The sequence below is a fragment of the Papio anubis genome, chromosome 13 (genome assembly GCF_008728515.1).
Source record: "Papio anubis isolate 15944 chromosome 13, Panubis1.0, whole genome shotgun sequence".
Classification (NCBI taxonomy): Eukaryota; Metazoa; Chordata; class Mammalia; order Primates; family Cercopithecidae; genus Papio; species Papio anubis.
In genome coordinates, this window is record NC_044988.1 from 83,675,363 (window position 1) to 83,700,559 (window position 25,197).

The 25,197-nt window shown below is 49.7% G+C and overlaps 1 protein-coding gene across 6 annotated transcripts in view; it reads left to right on the top strand.

Moving 5' to 3' along the window:
* The window catches only part of COL27A1 (collagen type XXVII alpha 1 chain), a 147,087-nt gene that overhangs the window by 120,085 nt on the left and 1,805 nt on the right, over nucleotides 1–25,197 (top strand). For 5 of the 6 annotated variants that reach the window (XM_031654444.1, XM_031654445.1, XM_031654446.1 and 2 more), the window contains 13 exons: nucleotides 6,301–6,354; nucleotides 6,481–6,588; nucleotides 7,717–7,770; nucleotides 8,741–8,794; nucleotides 12,406–12,462; nucleotides 12,652–12,705; nucleotides 12,861–12,914; nucleotides 13,187–13,240; nucleotides 14,035–14,088; nucleotides 14,199–14,306; nucleotides 14,777–14,884; nucleotides 16,053–16,160; nucleotides 24,649–24,702. In XM_031654444.1, coding sequence (XP_031510304.1) covers nucleotides 6,301–6,354; nucleotides 6,481–6,588; nucleotides 7,717–7,770; nucleotides 8,741–8,794; nucleotides 12,406–12,462; nucleotides 12,652–12,705; nucleotides 12,861–12,914; nucleotides 13,187–13,240; nucleotides 14,035–14,088; nucleotides 14,199–14,306; nucleotides 14,777–14,884; nucleotides 16,053–16,160; nucleotides 24,649–24,702 — 921 coding nt within the window. Of the gene's footprint in view, nucleotides 1–6,300; nucleotides 6,355–6,480; nucleotides 6,589–7,716; nucleotides 7,771–8,740; nucleotides 8,795–12,405; nucleotides 12,463–12,651; nucleotides 12,706–12,860; nucleotides 12,915–13,116; nucleotides 13,241–14,034; nucleotides 14,089–14,198; nucleotides 14,307–14,776; nucleotides 14,885–16,052; nucleotides 16,161–24,648; nucleotides 24,703–25,197 lie in introns of those variants that run through there. The other variant, XR_004177969.1, reaches the window with a different exon arrangement.

Sequence of the window (25,197 nt, forward strand, 5' to 3'; positions counted from 1 at the left end):
CATGAAGACCAAGACCTTTTCTGGCCTTCATTTACGTCTTTAACAGTGCCTTGGCCAGTGGCTCACGCCTGTCATCTGAGCACTTTGGGAGGCCAAGGCAGGCGGATCACTTGAGGTCAGGAGTTGGAGACCAGCCTGGCCAACATGGTAAAACCCCGTCTGTACTAAAAGTGTAAAAGTTAGTCAGGCATGGTGGCGCATATATAGTCTCAGTTACTCAGGAGACTGAGGCAGGAGAATCACTTGAACCTGGGAGGCGGGGGTTGCAGTGAGCCGAGATTATGCCACTGTCTCCAGCCTTGGCAACAGAACGAGACTCTGTCACAAAAAAAACAAAAAACAAAAAAAAAAAACCCAGACCTGACACATAAGAGGTGACCAAAGTCTGTTTGTTGATTAAGAAGACAGAGCAGCTCTGCTCTTCTACCCTAACAGAAATGTACTTAGTCAGTCCGCAAACACTCACGAGCATCTTCCCTGGGCCAGGTGCTCCGAGACTAAAGGTGTATAGACAGGTTTCAACGTGTATAGACAAGTTGCTTTCCTGAAGGTTCCCTCTTTGATGCTGATAGCAACCCCTGAGGATTGGGAAAATCTGAGAGGTAAAGGAAACTTCCCAGGCTCACACAGTGACAAATGGCAAAGCTGGAATTTGAACTTAGGCCTGCATGACTCTACACATACTGCCCCTGGGCTCTGGCAGAGTTGGAATCCAGGGCTTGGCTGTGGGTCTGTGAGGATGAGGCTGGAGGCAGGTGGAAGGTTGATTTCTGAGTGTCGCAAATACTGGACTGATGACTTGGAACTTGACTTGGTAGTGGGGGGGCGGTGGTAGGCTTGTACAGTTGAGCAGGGTTTGTGTGACCCAGGAGTGCTGGGTCGGTTCAGTCGAACTGCTTGGGACCCGTGGATTAGGTGGCCTTGCAGACAAAATGCCCAAATGCATAAGCCTGCTGGCATCTACCTTGAGCCAACCAGGTGGTGAGAACTCACACCTCTGCTGCCATCCCAGTCTCCCTGGGGTGTCCATTTCGCTCTTCATCCCTCAAGCGGAGAGATCGATGTTACCTAGGCAAAGCAGCCCAGTTCGATTCAGGCCTGCTCTTGACACTGTTTTTCCCCCCTGAAGTGTTTACATGACTAACCTAGGACAGATCCAAGTTAGCCTGCAACAAACTATGGTTGTGGGAAAATATTTGTTTCCTAAAAATAGCACTGAATTGCCAATCCCCCTAAACAGCTGCAACAGAATGAACTCACCAAACTAGAGAAGAATACGAGGGCGCTGAGTCAGCCAGGAGGCTTTCCCCGGGCTTGACTCAGCGGCGGGGAAGTGGGCCAAGGGGAATTTAGCAGGAGGGGCCCTGGCCCAGATTCTGCATTAGGAACTTGGTCTGCGACCTTTCACCCACCCCTTGCCCTCTCTGGTTTTGCCCTTGGAGGATTTGGAAGGAATGTGTGCTAAGATCACTTTGAGCTCCAGCGTTCCAGGCACCCTTTTTTAGTGAGTGTTGAGTATCATGGCTGTGGAATGGGCAGGAACACATGGCAGAAAAAGTCGTGGAACCAGAGTCCTGAGGTTGAACTTGAGTTTCTGGCTGGCTCAAGCAACCCATTCTCTGTGTGACTTTGGGCAAATCACTGCCCCTCTCTGAGCCTTGGTTTTCTTATCTATAAAGAATAAGTAAAATTCAGGATAGGAAAGCATGTTATAAAATGCACCAGAAATATAAAAGATTGTCTTTCTAAATTTAGAGGACAAAGTGACTAGAGGCTGGTGGTGGCTGGTGGTGATGGTGAGTGGATGGTGTGGGTGGGGGCAGCAGCAATGGCAGTGGTGGAATGATGGTAATAATGATGGTGATGGTGGTAGTACTGATGATGGTGTTGGTGGTGGTGATGATGAAGATGATGGGGGTGATGATGGTGGTAGTAGTGGTGACTGTGATGAGGTGGATGGAAAGGAAGGGAAATATGGTGATAGTGGAGGGGAGGGAGGTGGATGGTGGTAGTGGATGGATGGATGGCATGGCTGGCAAGGATTTATGACGATGCAGGCGGACGGACGACGGGCTGCTGACGGCGGCGGACAACGGCGGCAGGCACCAACGACAGTGGTGGTGACCATGGTGGTGGATGGATGGATGGAAGATGGTGGATAATGGAATGGATAGTGGTGGATGGATGGACAGGGAATGGATGGATGGAATAGTGGATGGAATGGATGGATGGAGGGGTGGATAGTGGTGGATGGATGGTGGAATGGAAGGAATCAACGACAGCGGCGGCGGCGATGACGACGACGGGGCCAGCGGACGATTTATGGCGGTGGTGCGGTGATCGACGGCGGCGACAACGGCGACGGCATAACCAACGAGTGGCAGCAGGCGACGATTTACGGGCAGTGGCGGCGGCGGCGATTTGCGACGACTGGCGGCGTCATGGCGGCGATTATGACGACAACGGCGGCGGCGACGACGGCAATGACGATTTACGGCGGCGGCGGCGATTTATGCACAGACAACGGCGGTTCAAAGATAAAGCGGCGGCGGCGGCGATGCAGAAAAGTGATTTGCGGCGGATGACGACAAATGACGATTTATGCATTCATGGCGGCGGGGTGATGATGATGACGACGTGGCGACATGGCGGGCGGCGCGGCGACGATGATTTATGACGATTTATAGCAGTGCGCAGGAGAATTGTGTTTAACGTCAATTGTTCTTAATGATCAATCCCGACCATACGCCCGGACTGGCAGATCACCTTTATACCGTACCGGGCGTGCGCCGATGATAAGGCAGTGAGGGGCCTTGAGTCTCTTTGGCATCAGGATAAATACTTCCCACTCTGTGGCCTGGAAACAGTTGAGTGTTTAAAAATAGAATTTTATGAGCCATTGGGGCCTTTCCAGAAATGCATCTATATGGATGGGGCCCAGCAGAAATCTTCATTCCGGGCCCACAGCCTCACCCACTGTATGTATGCTCTCTGCTGGAGAGGGCACGTCCCAGCAAGTGGTGCCCTGTCCTGGGGGAGACGCAGCCTCCCGTCTCCCTGCCCCTGTACCGGATGCCTCAGCACTGACTCATCTCGCCTTCTGCAAGGGATCAGTCAGCCATTGCAGCCACCTCAGTGCACTGGAAAATGCCACCAATCACTGTGACATGGTTTCCCCGTTGCCTGACCATGACCAGCCTGGAAGGAGAAGTGCCCCGGAAGTAGAGGAGCTGCGTGTCACTTCTGACCTGGCTGGGAGGCCCACAGAGGGCTTCCTCTCACTGAGCCTCAGTTCCTTTAGCTCCAAAACGGGATCAATAATCCCTTCCTCCAAACACTGGTGAGAATTGAACGAACATTTATGTAGAATGAGAACACAGCACATGGCCCGTGGTGAGGGTTATAGGGATTGTTGGTGTTTTATCACCAGAAGAGCTGGAGACTTTGAGATTGCCTAGTGCTGTCTGATAGAAATGAAATACAAGCCATATACAAGCCACTCCTTTTACATTTTCTAGTAGCCACCTCTAAAAAGCAAAAAGAAACAGGTAACTTTAATTTTAAGGGCCAGTGCGGTGGCTCATGCCGGTAGTCCCAGCACTTTAGGTAACCGAGGTGGGAGGATTGTTTGAGCCTAAAAGTGCAAGACCAGCCTGGGCAACATACTGAGAACTCGTCTCTACAAAAATTAAATTAAATCAAATTAAAAAGTTAGCTGGGCGTGGTGGTGCATGCCTGTAGTCTCTGCTACTCGGGAGGCTGAGGTGGGAGGATCACTTGAGCCCCAGAGGTTGAGGCTGCAGTGAGCTGAGATTGAACCACTGTGTTCCAGTCTGGGCAACAGAGAGAGACCTGTCTCAGATTAAAAAAAAGAATTAATTTTAATAATATAGTTTATTTAGCCCAATATATCCAAATATCATTTCAAAATATAATCAATATAAAAATCATTAATAAGATATTTAGCACTCTTTTTGTAGTAAGTCTTTGAAATCAGTGTGTAGTATATATTCATAGCACATTTCAATTCAGATGTGAATTTTCATTGGAAATACCTGATCTGTGTTTAGATTTTCATTGTATATAAAATTTCACTGATTTTGATCTGTAAATACTTGATCTGTATTGAGATTTCATAAAATTTACAGTTGAAAATGTAGGTTCATACACCCAAGTTACTCCAGTCAAGTTTTGTAGCAACATAATTGGGTGTGTCAACTTTTACTTTTTTTTTTTTTTTTCTTTTGAGACACAGTCTCACTCTGTCACCCAGGCTGGAGTGCAGTAGTGCTCACTGCAATCTCCGCTTCCCGGGTTCAAGAAATTCTCGTGCCTGGGCCCTCCCAAGTAGCTGGGATTACAGGTGTGCACCACCACACCTGGCTAATTTTCGTATTTTTAGTAGAGACAGCGTTTCGCCATGTTGGCCAGGCTGGCCTTGAGCTCCTGGCCTTAAGTGATCCACCCACCTCGGCCTCCCAAAGTGCTGGGATTACAGGTGTGAGCCACTGTGCCCGGCCTGAAATTTAATTTTAAATTAATTAAAGTTAAATAATATTAAGAATTCAGTTCCTCAGTCAGAGTAGCCACATTTCAAGTGTTCAGTAGCTGTATGTGGCTGGAGGCCACGGGGCTAGTCCCATACTAGAGGTGGGGAAACTGAGGTTCAGAGAAAGAGCAGGACTGGTCCACGGGTACATGTGGACTCAGGCACTGGGACGCAGGCAGTCTGTGCTGAGGTCCTTCCCAGGCCACTGTTCCTGCCTTTCTGAGGACCACAGGGTGGTCTGAGTGGTGTGTCCCTTTGGGATAGCGTGATCTTTTCTGGCATCATAACTGATGATGCGTTATGTCTTTAGAGCAGACATTTCTCCCTTGTGCTGAATCAAAGCCAGCTGCCCCATAATTTTCATGCACTGGCCACCCTAGAGAACATGGCTGGCCCTGCCCCCAGAACAGCTGCAGAAATCTGCAGACGGGAACCAAGTCCTCTGGGTTGGTCCAGATGTTTCCTTGTTCCTCTAGGACCTCTTCTTCCTGTCCCTCTTCTATCACAATTAGTCAGTGCCTCTTCTTAAAGTACAATACCTATTCCCGAATGGGACATCACCTCCTTCATTCTACATCTGGTGCCTCTGTTAATGCAACCAGAGGGATTACATCAAAGCAGCTCCTTAGTGCTTACCAAGAGCATAGACATTCTTTCTAGATCCTTTGAGGCTTGCAGTCAAGAAGTCCTTTCTAGGCCAGAAACGCTGCCTGCCCCACTCCCTCCATCCCGACCTATGGCCCAGGATTGATTCTCTCTCTTCTCTTTCTCTCTGTGTCTGTCTCTTACTGTCACATTCACACTTGCACACACTCACTCACCCTTGCTGTGCAGTTTCTCTGACAACTGCGGACACAAAGCTGAATTTGCGGGCCCCCCCCAACACCGGGGCAGGGCAGGGCAGGCCAGAGCATCTCTTTGGGAAGCCCTGTGGGGCAGGGGCAGAGTGGCCTGTCAGAGGCAATGGCCTGGGGACCCCAAGGAAAGTGGGAGAAGGCAGCTGACCTTTCCAGCACAATTCCTTACTGTGAAGAGGCTCCTCCAGCCCAGTCCCTGAGAGAGGAGGGGCCTGTGCGAGGGACATGCCCCAGGAATTGCTCACAAGTGACGCACAACATCTCAGAGATAGGGAAGAACCTATAAATCCTCTCCATTTGCCACCTCGTGTCATCAATGGGAACCATGAGCCAGGAGGTGGAAAGAGCCCTGGGCATGGAGCCAGACACAGCTGGGATTGATTCAGGGCCTGCAAGGCGCAGCTGGGACCCTGGGCAAAAGTCATTGTAGCTTTGGGAACTTGGCTGCCTCAACTGGAAGCGGGTCTCATTGGGGCCTAACGTTCAAGGTCGTTGGGAGGGTGGAACAGTACTTGGCGCTGGAGAGAGCTCCGTGCAGAGAGCTGTTCCCTGTAGGACACCCCTGGATGCCTAACAGTAACCATGACAACAGTGAAGCCAGCCATTGCAGAAGCCACACCCAGCGTCCACCCCTGCACTCAGGCCTCGCTGTCAGCACGTTCTTGCATCGCCAAGTCGAATCCCTAAGTTCTGTGACACTGTCCCCACTACACAGCAGAGGACGCTGAGCCTGGGAAGTTAGGTCAGGCTCAAGGTCACACGGGTACTGAGTGGCAGAATCAGTTTCGAACCGGGCCGTCTGCCTCCGGAGCCGACAGTCTGACCACCTTGCAAATCCGCCTCAATTTCCTCTCTTCTCTCATTTCTCGTGCTCTTTCCCTCCTCTCTCTTCAGGGTCCTGAAGGAAAATCAGGGAAGCAAGGCGAGAAGGGCCGCACTGGAGCCAAGGTAGGTGCCCCCTTCTGCCTCGATGGGCCCACGTCCCTCCCCCACATCCCGTCCCCAGTCCCTCCCCTCCTTGGCCCCTCCGTCCTCCTGGGGCCTGGTGACAGCTTGTCTCTCCTCCTGTTGCAGGGCGCCAAGGGCTACCAAGGACAGCTGGGTGAGATGGGCGTCCCTGGAGACCCCGGACCCCCTGGCACTCCAGGCCCTAAAGGGTCCCGGGGCAGCCTGGGACCAACGGTGAGGACTCTCTCACTGGGGTCGGGGAGTAAGATATGGACTAGAGGGAACCAAGGGCAGGAAAGGAGACACCAGGCTTCTCTGTGCTGCTGTCACCCACCCCAGCTATTAACTGAACACCTGGTGCTCGCTGTCCCAGTCACCTCTGAATCATGAATCGCTCTGGTAACCTGCAGAAAGCTGCAGCCCCGCCTCCGGAACAGTATATTTCCTGCAATTTGAAGGGGTGTGTGGGTCCCCTGAAGCCCTCTATGGACCCAAATGAATAAGCCTTGTTATTAGCATCAGGGGAGAAAGGACCCGATTCTTAGGACTGTTTTTATCAAACAAGGAGATTTCCCCCTGGAAATAGATTTGGGAGGAACAGGGCAATGCTCCTGCAGGTCCCTGGATGACTCTGAGGGTGTCCCAGAGCATTGCTGGGCTGCCCTGAAGGAAGGGGCCCAGAGGGCTTTGATACCTGCAGGAGATGAAGACCCCAGGCGGAAGCAAGGGAAGGAGGCTGAAGAGGGTGACACAGCAGCTCCAAGCTGGCTGTGTGTAAGGTTAAGCAACCAGGCTGGTTTGTGGTATTGGCCAGTCTCTGCAGTGTAAATGCTCCCTCCGTGGCTGGTTTCAAGCCACTGACATGGCATCACTGAATGCAGAGTGGGTTGGAGTTACACAGCAGCCCTCCCTTAGGCAGTGTTTCCACCAACACGCACAGATGCAGTAGACCAAAATAACTTCATGAGAGTAGCGAGGAGGAAAATGTAGTAAAACGGCTAGGAGGAGATGAGTTTTGAGTATCCTCTATCTTGGTTTTTAGTAAAATTAATTTAACTGTAAGTCCATAAACTGGAATTGTTAATAACGGCTCTGTTTCACTGGCTTGTAAAAGTCCTGAGAATTTAGCAATCAGTTGTCTTGAACCACTGGAGCCAGGAGAAGGAGGGCTGGGGCGGGGGTGGGGATTTCCGGGGAGGAGGGATGATGTCACTGGCTTTCTGCCTTGTTCACACACCTTGGTTATGGACAGCCTGGAAGCCAGGCTGCTGGGTGGAGCGGGGCTGGAGCCTGCAGGGAGACTGCTGTGTCCCTGCTGTGAGAGCCACACTCCATACCAACGAGGGCCTCCTCCTCTTGTAGGGTGCTCCTGGACGCATGGGGGCCCAAGGAGAACCGGGACTGGCTGGTTATGATGTAAGCAGATATCACCTCACCCCACCCCCTGACTCTGTCCTGCAGGCCTGGACACACAGGCCCATGCCAGCCTCTGCCCCACCACCTCCCGGCTGAAGGCTGACCCCTGGGACACTGAAGATGTGGGGTCTCACCTGCCCCAGGGAGCCCTGGGCCCAGAGCTGTGGTGGGGGTGGAAGATCATGGATGGGACAGGTGTGGTTGGGGCCACCCGATCAAAATGAGCCACCCCAAGCCTTCCTGGGTATTTCCTGCCTGGGGGGGGATGCTCTGCATGCCTTGTCTGCTGTCTGGGGAAGGGACCATTTTTGCATCCAGTCTGGCACCTTCTTAGACATGGCTGAGCCAAACCCATGTTACACATCTGGAGAGAACAGGGCTCAGAGGGGTACGGTGCCTACTCAGAAGGGGAAACCGGGGCTCAGGAGGATAGAGAGGCGCACAAGGCCTGACCACTTCAGTTTGGAGGTGGAATCCTAGCTCTGGTCCTCCAGGCTCTAGATCCAGTGTTTGGTAGAGACACAGCAGGGAGGGGAGGAGAGGGAGAGGAAAACAGGCAAGACAAGACCTGGAGGGATGTTGCGAGGAGCCCACGGTGGGTGTCCGCACCTGCAGGCCTGGCCAAAGCCTGGGAAGGTCTGTTGAGGCAAGCATTTTGCCCCTGTCTCCGGTCCTGGCTTGGAGGACAAAGCTGGTTCTCCCGAGATACCCTTCCAGGTCTGCTCCAGGGTGGGGCGGGCAGGGCCCCTGACCATCCAAGCTGGAACACCCCTTTGGGGCGTGTCTGGGACCAGCATGGCCGGTCTGGAAGGCCAGGGCTCAGACAGACACAGACTTACTCAGAGCCACACAGCCAGCTGGGGCAGAGCTGGGACCCAGTTTTGCAGCCCAGTGTCCCCATCTCAGAGTCCACGTCCTTTGTCCTTCCTGAGTCCTCATTCTGACTTATCTCCTTCTTGTTTTCCTGCAGGGACACAAGGGCATTGTGGGACCCCTCGGACCTCCTGGACCAAAAGGCGAAAAGGTGGGTGTTTGCTCTGGGGGAAGCAGCTGCACCCTCGTGTCTGAGGCTGAGGTCAGCTTCGGGGCCAGCAGGAGAAAGCCCCTGGGGTAGCCATGGCTGGAGAAGCCTGTGGGGGCTCACCCCCTGCAGCAGCCGAGGCTGGTGTCCCTGCCACCGTGCCCAGCAGGCAGGAGCCATCAGATCCACATTCAGCAGTATGTGCTGGGTGTCATCTTTGTACCCAGTGCTGGAATGAAAATATGCAATCCCTCCCCTCACGGGGCTTATAACCAAGAAGCAGAAATGGACATCAATCTGGTAATGACTAAAACTGTAACTCCATCATCTGTGTTGACATGAGAATTGAAGCCTTGCCCGTGAATGAGATCACCCAGCGAGAGTGGGGAGAGGATGCTGAGCAGGAGAGGCTTAGGACGGAGAGTGAGGAACCCCAGTGGTTAGTGGTCAAGGAAGGAGCCACCAAGCCAGAGGAGAAGGCATGTTCATTCCCCACCCCTTGGCTCAAGATTCAGTAGAGGAGAGAAATCACTGGGAGAATCCTCGCTGATCCCTGGCCCTTGCCCCGCCATGCTGGTGGGGATGTGGAGGGCCAGGAGTGCCAGAAGGTCCAAGGTATTGGTGCCATGTCACGTCCAGGGCAATACCCAGCTGGCCCCAGAACCCATGTGTCTGAGTCCTTCCTTCGTCGCCTGAGTCCCTTCTGTCTTTCCTCCTCCCCCTCTCCCCTGCTGGCTCAGCTGGAACGCTCCGCTTGCCCCCTGCCTCCCCAGCACGCCTTTCTTTTGCTGAGTCAGCTCCCCACTAACTAAATCCTGCTGTTGATGACTCACGCTGGCCCGGCGTGCTGCCCAGCTGACCCCTTCCTCCTGCTGGAGGAGGACAGCTCAGCCATCAAAGAGGGCCACCCGCCCCAGCCGATTCCACAGGAAGCCACCGAAGGTGCCACTCAGTACCCCGGGTCCCTCCTGGGCCCTTGCAGCCTGCCAGTGCTGGCACAGAAGGGGTTAACACAGACCCTGAAACAAGGAGGCCCTGGTGCGCCCCAAGGCCTCCGCTCCAGGCCATCTGCAGCTCTAGAAGCAGTCTCTGTGGCTGCTGAGAATGGGACCCTGACATCAAATCTGCCTTAAGGCTGCAGGGGCCTTGGGGGGTCCCCAGGATTCCCTGAGCCTTGAGTGCCTCATCAGGTGGGAGGTCCTCGGGAATGAGAGGCCAAGGTGGGGGGGGGGCATCACATATACATCAGCCAGATGCCTTTTCTGACTTAGAAGGCATTATTAGATTCATTCATTCCTCCAGCTCTCCAATAGGTATTTATGGAGGATGTAGTGTGTTCCAGGCCCTGAGCTAGAGGCTGGGAATGATGCCCTTAGAGGTCTCAAAAATAGGGCGAGTCCCATGAATGAACAGCCACCCACAAGCTGGATGGTGCTGGGGAGGAGAGAGCAGGTTCCTGGGGAGACACTGAGCGCACGCCCACATGCAGAGCTCTTTCCCTGCCATTTCTCCCGTAATCCTCACCGCAGCCCCAGTGCAGAGATACCACTGTTCTACAGGACAGGTGAGGAAACTGAGTCCCCATGAGGCTCAGAGACTAGCCCAGGATCTGTAGTAAGAGGGTGGCAGGGCCAGGATTTAGACCCCATCTGTCTGATGCCAGAGCCTACTTCCCTAACCAAAAGCAGACCTGAGATAAGGAAGCCATACGCCTTTAACTTGAACCGCCCACCCCCGCTCACCGTGGCGGTGAGCTCACTACAAAGCTGGTGGCCAGAGAGAGGGGATGAGACTCTGGGACTTGGACAGGGGAGGGACAGTATCCTACCAGATTTCTGGTGCGAAAAAATGCATCCCCAAACTACACTCACATTGCGGGGCATCAGTATAGGTGATCCAGGATGGGGCAGGCAGGGCCCCCGACCATCCAAGCCCATCCATTCTGGGCTTTGGGCCCAGATTGCCCCCATTCCTGAGTGGCCTTGGCTAAGACCTTCCTCTCAGTTTCCTATCATTAAGTGTGGACAATAGTCCCAGCGGCATAGGTGACTGTGCAGATTGGATGAAACAAACCTCACAAAATGCCTGGCACATGGAACATGCTGGGTAGACACAGGCAGGCCCCTTCCCCAAAGTCCCCAAGTCCAGCTGCCTCTGTCCACAGTGGGACTTGAGCACTGGATCAAAGAACCATAGAGAGTGGGCAGGGACGAGAAGGAATCCCCGCTCCTTGGGCCACCCCTCTGAGTACAGCTGGTTCTAGACCTCAGGCCTAGTCCCTGCCAGCCTGCAGCCTCCACCCACAGGAATCACAGAGGCCCCAGGCTGGTGGCTGATCACCACCAACCTTTAGAACTGACTCCAGCCAGGGATGTGTCCCAGCCCCAGGGACGCTTTGCCTCTGTCCAGCCTCTTCCGGCTCCATTTCAGTCCCTGTGAACAAAGGGGTCCGGGGTGCCTGGCTTGAGCCCTGTGCCCAGAGGAGTGACACAAGTTTTCTGGGGCTGGAGTCTTCTGAGCCCTGAGATTCTGCCATTTGCCGTTCCGCTTACACCTTCCTTGTAGTTGAAAGGTGGCGTCTACACCTATCCTGCGGGTGGACCAGGGCCTGGGGTGGCCATGGCATGAGGACCTCATCTCTAAACTCTGCTCCCCTCCCCGACCCCCATCTCTGGCCATGTCCATGTGACACAGTCTCACTGCTGCTATTGTTACCGGCTACGGCAATTTTAATGCCATCTGCTGAGCCCCTGCTACGTGGGCAGCAGCCTGCTGAGGGTTCCTGTGCCTTTCCTCACCGAGTCCTCTGAACAGCACCGGGACGCGCTCCAGTCCCGCTCTGCACATAGGAACCTGTCTTATGGATACACCCCCATGCTGACTGGCTGCCAAGTGCCGCCTGGGGCTACCATGGAGGGTAGGAGGTTCACCCTAAAGCTGATTCCTCCCAGCAAGGATTGGAGACAGGGACTCTCAGATAGAGGGTGAAGAACTCTGAGCAGGTCCCATCATCTCTGCGAGCCTCAGTGTCCTCATCTGTGAATTGGGATAACAATTGCATCTGCTTCACAGTGCTGCGCTGCTGATGTCATGAGTCCGCCTGTGTCTGGCCCGGAGCAGTGCCCATGCGTGCCGGCTGCTGGAGTTGGTGCTACTCCCTGCCAGGCGTCACGCATCATTCCATGGAGTCCTCACCACTCCTTGACGGGCATCACGCGCTGCCCCCTTCCCCCCACCCCACTCCGCTCCGCTCCCCTATTCCCCAGCTGAGGAGAGGAGCTCAAAGATGGGAAGGGACGTGTTGCAGGGCCACGCGGCTGATCCTTTGCAAGCTGGGATGTGAACCCAGCTGTCTGAGCTCCCTGACTTCCTGCAGGATCCTACAGCTCAAGGGCGTCTGGAGGGCACAAAGCGCTGTTCTGTGTTCCACAGTCCTGGTTCCACACCAGCCTGGGTCTGGCTCAGACACACCTACCCTTCCCTCTCTAGTTTGCGTCCCCATCTGTAACCCTAAGCAGGCTAGACTTCATCTCTGACGAAGCGCTTTCTGTCTGGAATTCCCCACATTCCCCAGGAGCAGGCGGTTTGCCCTAAAGCTGGTTCTGTGTCCACAGGGGGAGCAGGGCGAGGACGGCAAGGCTGAGGGGCCCCCTGGGCCACCTGGAGATCGGGTAAGCCCCCTCCTTCCTTGGACCATGGGGAGTCCTAGGTGGAATCTGGGCCTCCCGCTGCATGGAGAGGGGTGGGCCGATCAGGGGCCAGGTCCCTGAGAGCTCCGCAGAGGGCATGGCTAACAGAGCCCAGGGCTGGCATCCTCGGCACCTGGTGACCCAAATTTTGCTGTTGTCTTTGTCATTCAGGGCCCTGTGGGTGATCGAGGAGACCGCGGGGAACCGGGGGACCCTGGGTACCCTGTAAGTATCAGAGCTCCTACCTGCTGGCAGGATCAGGCATGTCAGGGAGATGGGGGATGACACACGTCTAGAAAACAAGAACTTCCCAGGCTTCTGTGCTGCCTCCCAGCCCCCTGCAGGATGGGCCCCCTCACCTGTCTCTCTTTGGCTTCCAGGGACAGGAGGGTGTGCAAGGCCTCCGTGGAAAGCCAGGCCAGCAGGGCCAACCCGTGAGTGGTGCCTCCTGTCCCATCCCTGCCTCCTGCCCTGAGTAGGGGGGCAGTGGGAATGAAAGAACTGGACCCTTTAAAACTTAAAGGGACCCTCCCTGCAGGAGGGTCTGGGGCAGCCATTTCTGTTTCTCCTGCCCTGACCCTGGGGATACCCCCAGAACCTGCACCCCCAAACCCCTCCCCACCCCTCCCCCTCCAGGCGGAGACTGGCCACCCTCCCCGGGAGAGAATCCTGGGGCTGCCTTGCGTCATCTCACCTTGGTTTGCAGGGGCATCCGGGACCCCGGGGGCGGCCGGGACCCAAAGGATCTAAAGGCGCAGAGGTAAGAGGGCCGGGGGTTCAGCTGGGAGACTTGAGTCCTGGGAAGAGGGAAGCCTGACCCACAGTCACACAGCGAACCAAACGCAGGCTGCAGAGGCTGCGAGGCAGGGCGGGGGGGGCATCCCACCAGGAGCCCAGCACGCTGCTTCTGGCTATGACCCCATCTCCCTTCAAATAGCCTGAGCGAGGAGGGACGATTAGCCCCATTTCACCGGGGCTCCAGAAGGGAAGCCACCTGCCTGAGGCCAACCAGAGTGACTTGAACCCAGGGCAGTCAAGAGCCAAAGCTGGCCTCTCTCTCCCCCACACCACACTGTAGAGAGAAAACTGGGAGAAGTCAGTTGAGGGGGTCTGGAGGAAGAGGAGGCAGAGACAGGGTGCTTGAGGAGGAGCCACTTCCTGCCTCTACCCTAGGGCCCCTGCCTTCCCCCAGACCCCAGGCTGGGCCAGTGCCCTCTTAATGCTGTTTCCCTCCCCCGGGTGCACCCCCTCACCTGCACGCCTCAGTGATACCCAGTCTCTAAAGGATCCGGTGGAGCCGTGGCCTCTGGCTCCTCCCAGGAAATTGCCAGTGCCAATGAGGGGACACCAGGGCCCAGAGCAGGCTCAGTGACAGCCCCGGGAGGTTCCAAGGCCAGCCCTGGCCCCAGGCTTCCAGGCCAGAGCACTTGGGCACATCTTTGGCATCAGGTGTTCACCCAGAGGCCCACAATCCTCTCAGTCCCTCCTTCCAGAGCCCCTAGTGTCCCACACCTCTACCAGGCAGCCTCCATCATGTGGCCCTTGATTTTTCAGGGACCAAAGGGAAAGCAAGGCAAGGCGGGGGCCCCAGGCCGGAGGGGGGTCCAGGTGAGTGACTACAGCTGCTATTTCCAGCCAGCCTCCCTGCCCGCTCCCACGCCCACCCTCTCCCCCTTCCCCCGCCAAATGCCCTCAACAGCTTTTTATGTACCCCCCAGGGCCTGCAGGGGCTGCCAGGGCCCCGGGGCGTGGTGGGGAGACAGGGCCTCGAGGGCATCGCTGGAGCAGATGGGCTTCCTGGCAGGGACGGGCAAGTGGGACAGCAGGTGAGTGGGGCTTAGTGTTAACAGATGGTGGCTCCATTAAGGACCAGGTGTGGGGGAACTTCCCCAGGCCATGGGCCAGAGGAGCCCGTTTAGAAACTTGGATGGGCAGAACCAACTATCCAGGAGTTTCCCTGGGGTGGGCAACCATCTCATTCCCTGGCACCTGGGAGTGTGGACCTTCTGACTGTCTCTCCTGGATGTCAGCACCCAGAAAGACCGTCCTTTCCTCCCCTGCCTGGTGGATAGGGTTCCTATCCCGCTCCTTCCTCACTCAGAATCCTGCCCTTCCCCACTCACAATCCTCAGCTCCTCCTGGTCCAGCCACATCACACACAGGCCGTCTGACCTCCATCCTGGAGTGTGACCCCTTCCTCCAGCTACACCCAGGGTTCACCCAGGCGTTGAGCCATCTGCTTCCTTGGCTATTTCATGAAACACAAGAGACCCTCCTCTGCCTGCTTTCTTAACAGGGGGAGCAGGGAGACGATGGGGACCCTGGCCCCATGGGTCCTGCTGGGAAGAGAGGAAATCCAGGTGTGGCCGGCTTACCTGGAGCACAGGGACCCCCAGGATTCAAGGTCAGATACCTCTTAATCCACTTACCCACCCTCTGCCATTCCTGCCTTGATGCAGACTCTAGTGGTTCCGACCCTTTGGGCACCCATGTCCCAGGGCCTGTGTGAAAATGGAGTCCATATTGTTGACCTTTCTCAGGGGTCCTGCCCCAAGATTGAACTAGACTGATAGTTCATTGGGGGAACTATAAATACCGCCCGTACCAGGCGCTTGAAACCCTCAACTGGTTTTTGAGTTGTCCACGGACGCCCTCTCGTGGACATTTGTGGAACAACAGATGTTGCTTGCAGCCGGGATCCCCAAGGCATCCTTAGAAAGCTTCCCAGTGCAGCGTGGGAGGAGGGGGCCGCCATGAATCCGTTAGAGCCAAGGGCTGGACTCTGAAGGGGAGATGTAGATGAATGACTCAGATGTGGTTCTTGCCCTTCCTGGGCTCGAGGTTTAATTGAGGAAAGATTGGAACCCTCTGAGACACAGGAGGCAGAGGGAGCGATGGCCTTGACCCAGAGAAGATTTGAATGAGAATAGAAGGGGAAAAGGTGGCTACGCAGTGGCTCACGCCTGTAATCCCAACACTTTGGAGGCTGAGGCGGGCGGATCACTTGAGATCAGGAGTTCGAGACCAGCGCGGCCAACATGGGGAAACCCCGTCTCTACTAAAAATACAAAAATTAGCCGGGCCTGGTGGCGGGTGCCTGTAGTCCCATGTACTCAGGAGGGTGAGGCAGGAGAACCGCTTGAACTGGGGAAGCGGAGGTTGCAGTGAGTTGAAATCCCACCACCGCACTCCAGGTTGGGCGGCAGAGCGAGACTCTGTCTGAAAAAATAAAAATAAATAAATAAATGGGGAGGAGGCATTCTAGGGGTGTGAGCTGAGGTTTGGAGGAGGGAACTGCATGCTGTTGGGGAAAAGCAATAAGGAGGAGAGGAATTGCAGGAGAGGAGCTGGGAAGGCAGGGCCCAGAATGCGAGGGGAGAGACAGAGACCTTCCTCTTTGGGAGGTGAAAGTCTTGTCACCCCCACTCCACCAGGCCTCCATTTGTTGCCCCAGCATTCTGCAATCTCGGGTACCCTGTGGAATCACTGTTCTGGCTGCCCTAGGCCCCCTCCACCTCCTCCTCCCTTAGAACCCCTTCCTACTTTGGTGATTTTTTGTGTGTTTCTTTAAGGGTGAGAGTGGGTTACCCGGACAGCTGGGTCCCCCTGGCAAACGAGGGACGGAGGGCAGAACGGGGCTCCCTGGAAACCAGGGGGAGCCTGGGTCCAAAGGCCAGCCGGTGAGTGAGCCCCAAAGAATACACATGCCCACACACGCATGCACACACTCACATCCACCTACATGTACAAACACATGCACACTCACACACACACACTAACACACTGACCGAGATGCCACCTCCTTGCTCTGTGACAAGGGATAAAATCTGGGTACCAGGTACCATTCTGCCACCCCTCAACCAGGTGGTAGGGGAGGCTGAGGAAAGAGACCTGAGTGGTCCCTTCAGAATGAGGAGAGGGTGATCACAACCAGAAGGTGGGCTCTGCTGACTCTCAGTCCAGTGCTCATTCTGTGCCTCACTGCCTTCATCCCCGTCCCAGAGGCTACATTCAGCTCACCCCGCCTAGAAAAAGAAGGAAGAATGAACAGGGCAAATAGAAAACACATAGCAAGCCATTTCAATACCCCAGTTAAAGCTGATTGTCAGAGTGGATGAAAAAGCAAGACCCAACTACATCTACTGCTACAAGAAATCCACTTCAAATATAAAGATACAAGTAGGTTAAAGATAGATATAGAAAAAGACATACTGTGCTAACATTCATCCCAAACAGCTGGAGTAGCTATTTTAATATCAGATGAAACGGACTGCAGAGCAAAGACTACTAACAGTCATAAAGAGTGTATTTTCATAATGACAAAGAAGCCAACTTATCAAAATTGCGTAAGAATCATAAATGTTTATGCACCTAACAGTAGATCTTCAAAATAGTCAGGCAAAGACTGATAAAGCTACGAGGAGAAATAGAGAAAATCACAATTATACCCAAGGATTTCAATATATTTCTCTCCTAATGGGTAGAACAGAAGCAAATAGAAGATCAGTAAGGATGTCTTGAACTGTATTATCAACCAACGTGACCTAATTGACATTTATGGAACACCACATCCAATATCAGCAAGATACACATTCGTTGTAAGTTCATTCAGAACATTTACCAAGACACACTATTTTGAACCTTAAAATCAATCAATAAATTGTATTAATAAAATATGTTAGTAATATAAGCAATATAAATATTAAATAATTTACTTAATAGTATAAATAAATATTTTATCAATACAGTCTTTAAAAATTTAAAAGGATTCAAATCACACAAAGAATGTTCTCTTACCATAATGAAATTAAATTATAAATCAGTAACAGAGAAATCTGAAAAATCTCCAAATATTTGGAAACTAAGTAACAAATGTCTAAATGACCCATGGGTCAAAGAAGAAATCAAAAGGGAAGTTAGTATTTTGAATTGAATGAAAGTAAAAAACAGCATGTAAAAATTGGCGAAATGCTGTTGATATATAGGGAGATCTTTATAGTAATAACTTCTGTGTTAGAAAAGAAGAAAGGTCTCAAATAAATGGTCTCAGATTCCATCTTAAGAAACTGAGGTTTGGGGCTGGAGAAGGCAAATTTAAAACAAAGTAATGAGAAGGAAGGAAATAATGAAGATCAAAAATAAACCAAAAAAAGGAAAATCAAAAGTTAGCTTTTTGAGATCTGTAAAACCGATAAACCTCTTGCCAGACTAATCAGGAAACTAAAAAAAAAAAAAAAGAGAGAGAGAGAGAATACAGAAGTTACTAATATCAGATCAGGGATAGGGGAGCAATGTCACTACAGATATGACAGAAATTTAAAGGATAATAAGGGAATATTATAAACAACTTTATGCCAATAAATTTAAAGACTTGGATGAAATGGGCCCGGTGCAGTCGCTCATGCCTGTAATCTCAGCACTTTGGGAGGCCAAGGTGGGCGGATCACGAGGTTAAAAGATCGAGACCATCCTGGCCAACATGTGAAACCCCGTCTCTATTAAAAATATAAAAATTAGCTGGGCGTGGTGGCAGGTGCCTATAGTCCCAGCTACTTGGGAGGCTGAGGCAGGAGAATCACTTGAACCCTGGAAGCAGAGCTTGCAGTGAGCTGAGATCACGCCATTGCACTCCAGCCTGGGCAACAAGAATATGAACCCGTCTCAAAAAGACTTAGATGGAATGGACAAATTCCTTGAAAGACAAAACTACCGGCCAGGTGCAGTGGCTCAACCTGCAATCCCAGCACTTTGGGAAGCCAAGCGGAGGCGGATCCACAAGGTCAGGAGAGATCCGAGACCATCCTGGCTAACACGGTGAAACTGCGTCTCTACTAAAATACACAAAACTGGCGAGGCTGAGGGTGGCGGGTGCCTGTAGTCCCAGCTACTCGGGAGGCTGAGGCAGGAGAATGAAGTAAACCCCGGAGGCCGAGGCTTGCAGTGTGAGCCGAGATCACGCCACTGCATTCCAGCCTGGGGGACAAACAAGACTCCGTCTCAAAAAGAAAAGACAAAACTACCAAAGGTCACTCAAGAAGAGACTGATAACCTAAATTGCCTTATATCTATTAAAGAAATCGAATTTGTGGTTAGAGCTTCCCACAAAGAAAACTCTGGGCCCAGATGCCTTCACTGGTAGATGCTACTAAACATTTACAAAAGAAATAATAACGGCCAGGTGCGGTGACTCACACCTGTAATCCCAGTACTTTGGGAGGCTGAGGTGGGCGGATCACGAGGTCAGCAGTTCGAGACCAGCCTGACCAATATGGTGAAACCCTGTCTCTACTACAATATGAAAAAAAAAAAAAATTAGCTGGGTGTGGTGGTGCACACCTGTAATCCCAGTACTCAAGAGGCTGAGGCAGGAGAATCACTTGAACCTGGGAGATAGAGGTTGTAGTGAGCCAAGATCGCTCCATTGCACTCCAGCCTGGGCGACAGGGAGAGACTCCATCTCAAAAAAAGAAAAAAAAAGAAAGAAAAAAAGAAATAATACCAATTCTACATAACTATTCCAGAACATTGAAGAGGAGAAAAATAATTCCCAACTCTTTCCTTGAGGCTGATGTCAAAGTCAGACAAAGACATTACAAGAAAAGGAAACAATAGACCAATATGCCTCATACATATAGCTACCAGAGTTCTCAATAAAATTTTAGTTAGACGAACCTAAGAATATATAAAGATAATACATCAAGACCAAGTGGGGTTTATCTTAGAAACACAAGGATAGTATAACATTTGAAAATAAATCAATATAATTCACTATATTAACAAACTCAAAAAGAAACCCCATTTGATCATCTCAGTAGTTGCAGGAAATGCATTTGACAAAAATCTAACTCCACTTCTGATAAAAACTCTCAATAGACTAGGTATAGAAGTTCCTCAACTTGATAAAGGACATCCATGAAAAACCTAGTCAACATCATACTTGATAGTGATTGACTGAATGCTTTTTTCCAAGGAGCAGAGCAGAAACAAGTCAAGGATATCTGTCCTTACCACTTCTTTTCAACATTGTACTGGCAATTCTTGCCAGGGCAATAAGGCAAGAAAAACAAATAAGAGGCATTCATATCAAAAAGGAAGAATTAAAACATTTCATTTGTAGAAGAAATGATTGTCTATGTAGAATAACCATTGGTATCTACAATAAAGCTACTAGAATAAGTGAATTTAACAAAATCACAGGACACCTGATCAATATGCACAAATGAATTGTGATTGTATAAACTAAGCAATATGCATAAATGAATTGCATTTCTGTACACTAGCAACAAATGATAAGAAATGGAAATCTAAAAAGCAATACTATTTATAATAGCATAAAAACATGACATACTTAGAGATACATCTGACAACTATATATGTACACTGAGAACTATAGAACACTGGCAAGAGAAATTGAGGAAGACTTAAATAAATGGAGATATATACTGTGGGCATATGTCAAAAGACTCAATATTAAGATATCACATTTATTCAAATTGGTGTATAGATTCAACACAATTCCAATCTAAAACTTATCAGGTTTTCATGTAGAAAATGACAAGCTGATCCTAATATACATATGAAATACAAAGGACCTAGAATAACTGAAACAACATTGAAAAAGAAGAGCAAAGTTGGCGGACTAATGGCACTTGATTTCAAGACTTATTACAAATCTGCAGTCATCACGAAACTGTGGTATTGCCATAAATGAACTAATAGATCAAAGGAACAGAATAAAAGGCCCAGACATATACCATACATACATGAACAACTGTTTTGTTTTGTTTTGTTTTTTGAGATGGAGTTTCACTCTTGTTGCCCAAGCTAGAGTGCAATGGCACGATCTTGGCTCACTGCAACCTTCGCCTCTGGGTTCAAGCGATTCTCCTGCTTCAGCCTCCCAAGTAGCTGGGATTACAGGCATGTACCACCACACCCAGCTAATTTTGTATTTTTAGTAGAAACAGAGTTTCTCTATGTTAGTCAGGCTGGTCTCGAATTTCCGACCTCAGGTGATCCACCCACCTCAGCCTCCCAAAGTGCTGGGATTACAGGCATCAGCCACCACGCCCAGCCTTGACAACTGATTTTTAACAAAAGCGCAAAGATGATTCAGCAAGTACAAAATAGTCTTTCCTAACAAATGGTGCCAGACAAGTGATGCCTCATAACATGTACAAAAATTAACTCAACCTGGATCATACATCTAAATGTAAAACTGAAAATTAAAACACTTCTAGAACATAGAAGGACATCTTCAAGAACTTGATAAAACAAAGATTTCTTAGATATGATACCAAAAACATGACCCATAAAAGAAAATGTGATAAATCAGACTTCAACAACATTTAAAACTTTTTCTCTTCAAAGGACACTATTAAAAGAATGAAAAGACAAGTCACATACTGGGAGAAAATATTTCTGAATCATATATCTGATTAAGGATTTGTATCCAGAACCTATAAAGAACTCTCAAAACTCAATAATAAGAATAAGCAGCCCAATTTTTAAAAACGGGCAGAAGATTTGAATAGACACTTCAAAAAAAGTATACTGATAGCAAATAAGCACATGAGAAAAAGATTAATATCATTAGTCATTAGACAAATGCTCATTCAAACCGCAGTAAGATGCTACGGCACACCTATTAGAATAGTGAAGAGTTTTAAAAGACTAACCATACCAAGTGTTGGCAAAGACGTGGAGCAACTGAAACTTTCACACTCTGATAATGGGAATTTAAAGTGGTACAATCACTATGGAATCAGTTGGGCCGCTTCTTTGAAAGTTAAGCATATCCTTACTGTGTAATCCAATCATTCCACTCATATATATTTACCCTACATAAATAAGGACATTCGGCCACACAAAGAGTATACTTGAAGGGGCTTAGCAGCGTTATTTATAATAGCCCCAAATTGGAAAAAACCTCAAATGTGTATCAGCAGGTGAATAGATAAAGTGTGGTATATTTATACATACAATTCATCAGTAAATGGATCAACTATTAATATATGCAACAACATAGATGATTCTCAGAATAATTAGGCTGAGTGAAAGACCTCAGATAAAAAATAGTATAGACTGTGCGGTTTCATTTATATAAAATTATAGAAAATGCAAACTAATCTGCATGGAAAGAAAATAGATCAGTGGTTCTTGGAGATGGGAGGGTAGGCAGGAAAGAAAGATTATAAAAGGGTGTGAGGAAACTTTGGGGCTATGGGATGTTATTGTCTTGGCTGTGACAATTATAAGCGTGTATACAGAATGTCAAAACAAATCAGATTATACAATTTAAATAGTACAGTTATCATCTTCAGTTTCACTTTAGTAAGACTGTTTTTAAAATTACCCCTTCTTTGCACCTGATGAGTGTATAGGAGACAGCCATCAGAGTGCAAAAATGAACAGTTAGGACATCTCGCAACTGGTTCTGTGAAGTATTATCCTGATACCCCAACCAGAAAAAGGTGTCACAAGAAAGAAATCAACAGACAAATATGCCTTATGAATACAGATACAAAAATCTTTAATGAAATACTAAGAAAGCCAAATTCAGCAATATGCCTAAAGGATTCTACACCATGACAGTGAGATTTATCCTAGAAATGCAAAGCTGGTTCAACTGTTGGAAATCAATGTAATACACTATTAATAAAATAAAGGACAAATATTATACAGTCATCTCAATAGATGCAGAAAAAGCATTTGACAAAATCCAACACCCTTTCGTGATAAAAAAACACAACAATCTAGGAACAGGAGGGAGCATCCTTAACCTGATGAGGAATATCTATGAAAATCCCACAGGTATCATCATATTTAATGGTAGAGGACTGAACACTTCCCCCAAGATCAGGAACAAGCCAAGGATGTCCACTGTTACCACTTCTATTCAACATTGTACTGAACAAAATGATTAGAACTAATAAACCAAAGTTTGCAGGATATAAGATCAATACACAAAAAATGTTGTTTACATATATAACATACAAACATCAATTATATTTCTATACACTAGCAATGAACAATTCAAAAATGAAATTAATAAAATATTTCCATTTATAATGGCATCAAAGAGAATGAAATAGGAATAAATCTAACAAAAGAAGTGAAAGAAGGTGGGCATGGTGGCATGTGCCTATAGTCCCGGCTACTCAGGAGGCTGAGATGGGAGGATCTCTTGAGCCCAGCAGTTCAAGTCCAGCCTGGGCAACAGTTCAAGACCCCATCTTAAAAAAAAAAAAAGTGCAAGACATGTTCACTGAAAAATTCAAAATGTTGATGAAATAAAAGAAAACCCAAATAAATGCAAAGACATCCCATATTCATAGATCAGAAGACTTAGTATGGTTAAGATGGCTGTACTTACCACAAACGGAGCTACAGATTAAATATAATCCCTATCAAAATCCAAGCTGACTTTTTCACAAAATCTGACAAATTGATCCTTAAATTCATATGGAAATGCAAGTGGCCCAGAATACCCAAATGTTGATCTTTAAAGAAGATCAAAGTTGGACAACTCACACTTCCCAATTTCAAAACTTATTACCAAAGTATAGTAATCAAGACAGGAATAAAACCTCACATTTCTGTCCATTGTTTTTAACAAGAGTGGTAGGGCAATTGAATGGGAAAAGGATTTTTTTTCAGTAAACAGTGCTGAGACGATCACACAGTCACATATCACATACCAAAGAAGTAAGTTGGACCTCACACCACAGGCAAAAATTAACTAAAAATGAATTACAGACCAATGTAAAGGCTAAAACTGTACAACTATTAGAAAACATAAAAACACATTTTTATAAACTTGTGTTAGGTAATAGTTTCTTAGCTATGACACCAAAAGCACAAGCAACAAAAGCAAAGTACATAGATTGGATTTCATCAAAATCAAAAACCTTTGTGCTTCAAAAGGCACCATCAAGAAAGTGAAAAAACTCACAGTAGGGGAGAAAGTATTTACAAATCATATATCTGATAAGGGACATGTATCTCTAATATATAAAGAACCCTTAAACTCAAGAATAAAAAGACAATCCAAATTTACAATGGACAAAGTATTCAAGGAGACATTTTTTTCCCAAAGGAGATACACAAATATCCAATAAGCATTTATAAGACAAATCAAAACCACCAAGAGAGGCACCAATAGCTCAATTAAGCTATTATCTTTTAAAAATGAACAGGTAGAATTTAGATTAAATGGGACCCTCTCGAAGCCTGACCCCTCAGCCTACCTCCTTCAGCACTGGGTCTTGACCTGCCTGGTCTCATTGCATCCTTCCAGCCCCTTTGGGAGGGAGATGACCTAGTATCCTATTTTACAGATGAGGAAACTGAGGCTCAGGAAAGGGAGGTGACTTGCTCCTGATCTTATAATACAAGGGCTAGGAGGTTCTAACTGATGGCTTTCTGCTCATGAGCTTGAAGGCCAAGTCCCAAGAATGTGCAAGAATGGCAGGCTCCTCTGTCCCCAGGGGGCCCCAGCCCTCCCTTCTTGGCTCAGGCCCCAGCATCTCCCCTTGCCAATGGCTCTCTTAACCCTTTGCAAGATTGGGAGCAGAGGTCAGGAGAGGAGGCCAAAGGTTCCTGAAGTTGTTCACACTGGGTTTGAATCTAGCGCAGTCCACAACATGGTGTCTGTGTGACTTTCAGCAAGTTCCTGCCCTCTCTGAGCCTGTTTCCTCATCTGTGAACAGGGGATATGGTGTGTCCCTGGGTTGATGTGGGAGCATGGAAGTGTGGTGGTACAGGCAAAACATGCAGCACATAACAGGCCCTCAGCGAACTGGGTTATTTTTAGGGGATCCTTCCTTAACAGAGCTTTTCAGGGCCGTGGGAGGAGGCTGCGGGTCCTGTTATTCTGTCCCTTGAAGACCTGGGACAGGAGCTCCTGAGTGTGGCAGAGCCTCCCCTGTGGAACCCCTGAGCCGGGCTCTGCTTTCTCATCTGACGGATCACAGGCTCCCCTTGGAGCACAGGTGGACTGGCAGCTATTCTGTGGGCTGTTCACACTCACTTGATTGCCTCACAGAGGAGTCACCAATATCCCTGGAGAGGCTGGGAGGGAAAAGGCAGGCCCTGAGGCCCTGGGTGGCTGGCGGGACACGCTCACCATGACCTCACTTGCTCCATCACTTCCTGTTCTCCCCGCAGGGCGACACTGGTGAGATGGGCTTCCCAGGAATGGCAGGTCTCTTCGGACCTAAGGTACGGACTCCCACTGCTCACTGTTCCTCTGGGGTCCTATCCATCCACCCCATTCATTCATTTATTCATTCAACAAGTATTTATGGAGCACTGAAAACATTGGCTGGGACACAGCCAGAATCAGGCACGAACACCCTCATCCCCCAGTACTCCAGCAGATCTAGGTTCCAAGCCCAGTTACACGATTACCTGCTCTGTGCCTTGTGCAAGTCACTTAGTCTCTCTAAGCCTTGGTTTCCTCATCTGTAAAATGGGAGCAATGACAGTAGAAGACTTGCAAAAATAAAGACCAGAGGCATATGCCGCACAGCACCGAGCCAGCACACTGCTGGTACCTGCTGAATAATTGTAGGTGTTTCTTACTCCTTTTGGGGCCTCTCACGTAAGGCCTCTCTTGACAGGGAGGGCAGAGGTTGGCAGACCCTAGGAGTGAGGGAGCTGTGGGGGCCCTTTACCCAGCGGCTGCCAAGTACAGACAGCCCTTTCTCCGCTTCC